Source organism: Trichoplax adhaerens, genomic scaffold, assembly GCF_000150275.1.
Source record: "Trichoplax adhaerens TRIADscaffold_23 genomic scaffold, whole genome shotgun sequence".
NCBI lineage: Eukaryota > Metazoa > Placozoa > Uniplacotomia > Trichoplacea > Trichoplacidae > Trichoplax > Trichoplax adhaerens.
In genome coordinates this window covers 563,662-570,850 of record NW_002060964.1, presented here as the reverse complement: position 1 = coordinate 570,850, position 7,189 = coordinate 563,662, and the positions used below count along the sequence as shown (strand labels likewise).

Below are 7,189 nucleotides of genomic sequence, written 5' to 3'. Positions count from 1 at the left end.
CCGTTTGTTGTACATACTACAGCATGCGTGCATCATAAGAGTAGTTTACTCTTTTAAATATTTTACAGACAGACTTTTTCTCCACAGTTTTCGGTTGGCGTGTAGCATTAAACAGATAACATTTGAAATCTTTTGAAAATGGGTTAACCTTACCTTTATTTTCTAAATTTTTGTATTTTCACTGTATTCTAAGCTAACCGAAACCATGGAGGAATGCCTATCTGAAGCATTTCAGAAAACGAACTTCCATTTTGTGCACCAGTTCTCATCTATCCAGATGGAACAGAAAGTGATCTACAGTACTTGTACAGTATATGCCATTATCAATCATAAATTAAAATCCAAAAATAATTGGAAGCATGAAGTTTACGCTGTTAATCAACGATGCCATCCGTGCATCAGTACTCGTCCTCTGGGACAGAAAACTCGAATAAAAAGGGATCTATTTGCTATCTATTTCATTACCAACTACAAATTAAAATCAAGTAACAATTTGATGCGAGGCTTTATGCTAAAAGTGATGAATTGAATATGAAAATTGAGCAATTATTTTACCTTAGTGGCCACGACTGCTTTTCTATGGTGTACTGACAGCTCATAGTTGTGATGGTAAACAGATTGAGTAATAGAATAAGTAAATTAATCATACAAGAGGTTTGCCAAAAATGCTCATTGACTGCTGTATCATCTCCTTCTAAGAATAATGCTATCAAAGTGTATTTGGAGCACTTTTCCAAGAATTTGGTATTGTAAATAATTGCAATTAGTTTTACTTCATGAAGGCTCAATATCATAATTCCATGGTAATTTCATTGCTAAAGTGAAGGAAATGAAGTATCATGTAAATTGTTCTTTCGATTGTGGAAAACTAACTAATACGGTAACATGTTATAATATTGCTATATAATTGACATGGACGTATTCGAATGGTCAATGCTAAGACAGTAATTTATTTCAAATTTAGACTTCAGTTGAGCACATGAAAGATTTCGGTAGTTAAGTAGAAATAGGATTATCTTGACTGGGAGATGCTACAAATAAGTTTATCATCAGTTATAAGAACAGCCGGAAATGGCTTAAAAAAAGAGCTTCATAAGATTCTCATTAAGACGGACGAACCGAATAATCTAGGTACAGGAGGACTAGAAGAAGTAATTTAAAATTGACCACACTGACGTTGTTTCTGCGATTCAAATTGAACAAGAAATGAAAGTGCAATTAGCCATTTCTAAAATAGAGCTCATCGATAATTTGATCATACTTATAACATTCATGGACCATGAACTAATTCAATCATCATCAAACTAATGTATAAAATAATACCTTGCAGTAAAGGGCCGCAGTTTTGCTCCCGCACCAAAATTTATAACCAAATCGACAAACATCCAATTTATGGAGTGCCATTTCAGACTTTTGACAGAGGTCAAACTCCTACATCCGTCGTTATTTGAAATAAGATAAGGTTAATTCATGTGTAGAGATACATTTCCTATTTGATTGTATTAATAGCTCTATTTGATAGAGTTAAGCTTCTAAAAATAGATATGATCGTGATGCAAATATTACATAATGTCTAATTATTATACTAGAAATTGTTGATGACAAATATTAGCCGCTTCTAAAAGTAGAGTAAAATAGATCGATGTGAATCGATGGACTATAATTGTGAAGATGCTTGGCAACTTTAAGGAATTGGACAATCATAGAAGGGTAATGATATTTGAAGCGGATTAAATTTGTACTGTAAAACATATTGATGATATATTTAAGCAATTTGTATTAAATCTATTTTATATATAAGCTATTTAAGAAAAAATTTGCTGTTTAATGATTCAAGTCTGATAGTAGGCAACTTTGCTGCTGTTAATAAATTTAACGAAACGCATTAAAGAACTGCAGAGATAAGCTTAGAGTAGACTTCAGTGTATTTCGCTTCTTTTAGCGCAGAATACTTTAGATTCGATTCTTGTTCTTGTTAATTATTACTCTACTACTATTCTCAATACTGCAACAAAAGCCTTTTTAGAAATTCTATCTATCTGAGACAATTATTCTATGAGATTTAGTTAGACTAGATTAGACAGAATCGTTGAGAGATACTTTCGTTACACCTTGGTATGTTTTAGAGGAGTTAGGATTTCCGGATAAAATTACCTTGCAAACTCCCAGAGGGGCAATACCGGAAGTGATCATCCTGATTGCAGCTGTTCCATGTTTTTCAACGAAATTATCGCACTAAAATGAATATCCATTGACGAAAAATGCAGCCATTGAATCGAACTGATAGTAGAGATAGGTGAAATAGCTTACTCAAATAGCAATCTGAATTCTACAACATACATCAGCTTGTAACATTCCATAAGGCACAGCGCTGCAGAGCTTGACTAAGGCATTGTATATATCAGTCTAAAGTTAAAAGAATAGAGCAAAGTGTTTATTAAAGTAAAATAAGCATAGAGAGAAAGGCAATGCATCATTCAGGCTATATCAAAAAGGACTTGGCCAGTACCTTCGTTTGATTTATTCGGAGTAGACCGTCAATATACATCACTCCAGCTTCACAGAAAACGCACGGCCCAGATACATGTTGTGCAGGAACACTCATCTCTACAGATTAAAGCCACATTAAAAAGAAATCAATTTAGTCGGCAGGAAGGCAAAGTACTACAGATTGCATTGACGATCAATATCCTGATTGACAAGTTGCTTACCATGAGAATCGAGTGAGGATTTCGGGCAGAAGTTTAGGTAAGAGCCACAGACTTTATTGGCTGGCAAAGTTTGTAATAAAGCTTGCAAGACTACAGGCCCAAAGAGCTTGACATACTTTTCGCACTACCAAATTCAATGAATAGGGTAAATTCAAATTTATTCGATATTGCACAAGGCCAAATTACATAGGTTAATATCTCAAATGTGGCTAATGGATGAAACACAAATTGACTACTTACCTTTTTACTAGAATCTCCAGGAAGATATTTGCATAATTGGTCCACAAATGAGATAATGTTTTGCTACATTTACATAGAAAGGAAATAGAACAACACCAGCAACGATGACACAAATTTTATTCCTTGAAGATTCTTAGTACATAGGTGATGGCTCTATGCGAACTACCTCAGTGTTTTTATTTCTTAAATAACGTTCGACTTCATCAACAACTACGGAGCAAACGATGCATTCTAAGGAATTCTAAATAAGATAAGGTGACAAACATTAATCCAACATAGCTCATGATGGAATATTGGTACCATCCACTGTAAAATTGAAGAATAAGTTTAATGGGCTATGAATAATTATATTGGGATACGTACAGCACTACCAGCCAGCGTTTTTGCTGGCTGCTTGACATCACTCACAAGACCTGGTGCTAAGATGTTCCCAATTTGATCAGAAGCTAAGATAGATCGAATGGCATCGGATCCTAATAATTGTTGCAGATCGATTTGATCCTCGATATCCCCAGTGGAACATAACTGGCCCAGTTTACATAATTGTTCCGGGTTCTGTATATGACGTAGAGATAGTTTGGTATGATCGATTAATTACAGTAATATGCTATCTTAAGTTAAGCTCTAAATGATTATAAATCGCTAAAGGAACCTATTTTAAATAGGAATCGATTGGTATGATTAATAAACTATCATACTGAGCTATCTTAACTAAAGTTCTGGCAGATTATCAATTGCTAAAAGAGCGTATTTGCTCAGGTTTCGAAACTACAGTCAAATGGATAAGATCAATTTAGTAATGACTATCATAACGCAAGTTCTATCGAAGCAGAAATGACTGAAGGCGCATCTTTACTCTGCTTAACAGGCTAAATTCGACTGAGATCGATTAATAGCAGGATAAAATTCCGTAATAAATATCTAAACTTAAGCTAAGTTCTAGCAGAGCAGAAACTACAGAAGACACATCCTTGCTGCGCTTTACAGATTGGACCAGACAGAGATCCATTAGGTATGATCAATTTCGTAATGTCTATCTAAACATAAGCTCTAGCAAAGCAGAAATTGCTTTAGACACATTCTTGCTTCACTTTCCTGACTACACTAGACAGAGATCGATTGGGTATGTTCAATTTCGTAATGACTATCTTAACTGAAGTTCTAGCAGAATAGAAATCGCTAAAGGCACATCCTTGCTGTGCTTTGTAAACAGAAATGGATTGGTATAATCAATATACTACGGTCTATAGCCTTAGCTGAGCAGGAAGTAAGTTTAGCATACTCAGTTGCTCTGATTTCGATACAGCCTTGGATTAGTATAATATTATATCTATCATCATGATCTACTAACTACTCTTTTAAGTTATAGCAGAGCAAAAAGGACTAAACGTACAGACAGTACTTAGTCCGATTTCTAAACAGAGATTAATTGGTATGATAAATTCATTACGAATAGAATATACTGTAAATTTAAAAAGTAGATCAACCAATTAAGTTCTCTGATCTGAAAGTCTAGATGTAATTACTTACAAATTTTTTTGAAGCATACTTGATTAATAGTGGCACAAGCTTTGTAAGCTTCTTGCACTGTAAAATGGTGAGTAGACCGCAATGATTTTTCGGCGAGATGATATAGCTAATGCATATTAATTGAGTGATTTACCTCTTGTTGAGTATCGCCACCGATGGCTGCGCAAAGACCATTGAAAAATTGAACAATTTGTTTCTGTATACCAATTACAACGGGAATGGATTGGGCAGTTAGCGCTAAGCAACGTTAGCTAAATCGTGATAAGAGCAAAAATGAAGCTACCTCAGTATTATCCTTGTTCATATATTGAATCAATTTCCCCACGGCACTTTTGCATATATCGCACTTAAAGTTATTACTTTCCTAGGAGTCAAAGAGAACAAACCTTCGTCATTAAAATTTAACCAAATGGATGTCAATGAATTATTGTGCTATTCTTTCTATCTACATTATCTAACGTAGTTGTAGGGGATGGATATAATAATAATTTGTTTTGAGCTCATCCATCATGGATTGGTATTTTAAAAATGGCTAAATATTGAGTTAATGTAGTCATGAATTAAACAAGTTGTTTTACTAGTGGTACTCTTTGTAAAAGAAACAAGGCATTGATAGAATCAATAGTTCTAGCTGTAATCCATGGCCTAAATCGATACAACTCCTCCTAGTGGTAGGAAATGTAAGCCTATCACGCTATGGCTTCAGTGATGGTCGTACTATAGTCAACTTTTTCTATTTCCACTGTCAATTTAGGATGCTAATTACCTTTCCATCCAATTTTCACACTGATAGAACTAGAGGGCTATTGCAGCCTTGAAAGAGACTATTGGTGACAAGATCAAGCGCAATCAATCATTATTTTTAAAGATTGAAAGGATTAAACAATTAGTACATGGGCCTCTAATGGAGCTATTTTACTGCGAGTTCAACTACAGTATATCAAATTGAGAAAAGAATGATATAATACAGCAATAGCCATGACTACTTTTACATTTTCGACACGCATCGTTAGGAAGAATACGGTAGAAAACAGTTCATAGTGGCCGTTTAAATGGGATTCAAAATACTTTTAACTTTCTATACCGCTGCTAATTTATTTCTCAGAAGGAATCGATGAAAGCCTCCTGAAAATCTTTCGTTAAATCTATTGTCAGTAATGGTAAGATCGAATTTTAATTACCGAATTTTGGTTAGAAAGAATTTGCTTGGCTTCAAGGAGGCTACAAGCTGTAGAAGAAAATTTCCATGTCAATGTTACAAATTACCTCTTTGCAACGTTCGTCTATCCCATATCATCTCCAAAGAAACAAAGTTTCACCCACTTTTTCTCTACTCTATTACTATTTCATCCAATTTAATTTCAAAAACTAGAAGAGAATTGCTCTTCTCTACTATATTACCATTCTATTCATATGCAGTAATTATCAAAATCTACAAGAGTATCACTTTTTCCGGACTATATTAACTACATTCTTAACAATTATCCAAAACTAGAAAAGATTCGCTTTTTCCTGCTACTATATGACTCATTAATTATCTACCTTATTATATCTATATCAATCATCGAAAACTAGAAGAGAATCTTTTTCATCTACTTGAGAATCCCTTTTATCTACTATATTACGTCCATATCAATTAGTGAAAACTAGCAGAGAATCCCCTTTATCTACTTATTGTATCTACAGTATACTAATTAATTAATGATCGTAAACTAGTAGAGAATCATTTTTCTCTACCTTATTAAGTCCATATCAATTATCGAAAATTCGAAGAGAATCACTTTTCCCTACCATACTACATCCATATCAATTAATAATCAAAAACTGGAAAGACAATCACTTCTGTCTACCGTGTACGTATATAGTATCCATATCATTTATCGAAAACTACAAGAGAATCACTGTTATCTACCGTATTATATATATCCATTTCGGCTATCGAAAAGAAGAAGAAAATCTTTCTTCTACTACATTACATGTAATCATCGACAACTAGAAAAAATTCACTTTTTCTCGACTATGTTACTATTTCAGTAATATGAATTATCAACAACGAGAGGATATAAACAGTCAAAAACTAGAAGAGTATCACTTTTTCTCTACTTTATTACATATATATCAATTATCGAACGCTAGAAGGGAATCACTTTTGTCTACTATATTACTAAGAGTATTCCATCCTTGTCGGTTTTATGCAACTTATCAAACAATAGAAGAGGATTGATTTAAAGCTAGCGTATAACTGCACTGATTGGATTGAATTACATGATAGTATATTTTCTCACCACAAATGATCAAAAAAATGAGTCCCAGTTTAGTCGCCATTGTCAAATTACTTTAAATATTGAGTAGTTCGCCGTTTAGATAGATTTGAGCTTGAGTTACTTTGTTCCCTAAATATATAGGAAAAACTTATATATGTTGTCTAAAAACAAATATAGTATTGCTTATACTGGATAGGTATGTATATATACCTATTAGAACTAATTAATTTTTAATTTTTATGATATTATTGATCAGCTGACACTAAATTTCCGATGAATAAATCTGCATCAGAAAACATCTAAATACAAATGCAAGCTTGCTTATTTTTCTAAATTCTTCGACGCATAAATTAGAGTAAATGTTGCATTGTTATTTTAATTCGAATACTTTCAGTTAGGATATGATCCATTCTGTGAACCAATCAATTGCACAATAAATCTTAA

At 33.4% G+C, this 7,189-nt stretch overlaps 1 protein-coding gene across 1 annotated transcript; it reads right to left on the bottom strand.

Moving 5' to 3' along the window:
* Positions 1-188: 188 nt before the first annotated feature.
* On the bottom strand, positions 189-6,806 carry TRIADDRAFT_64347 (uncharacterized protein; the record flags this gene model as incomplete). Its single annotated transcript, XM_002117284.1, has 13 exons — positions 189-269; positions 1,324-1,431; positions 2,155-2,235; positions 2,341-2,406; positions 2,510-2,607; positions 2,712-2,835; positions 2,952-3,014; positions 3,118-3,192; positions 3,315-3,506; positions 4,615-4,677; positions 4,765-4,845; positions 5,663-5,709; positions 6,767-6,806. The coding sequence occupies 13 exons, from the start codon at positions 6,804-6,806 to the stop codon at positions 189-191; spliced, it is 1,119 nt and encodes a 372-aa protein (XP_002117320.1).
* Positions 6,807-7,189: the final 383 nt, after the last annotated feature.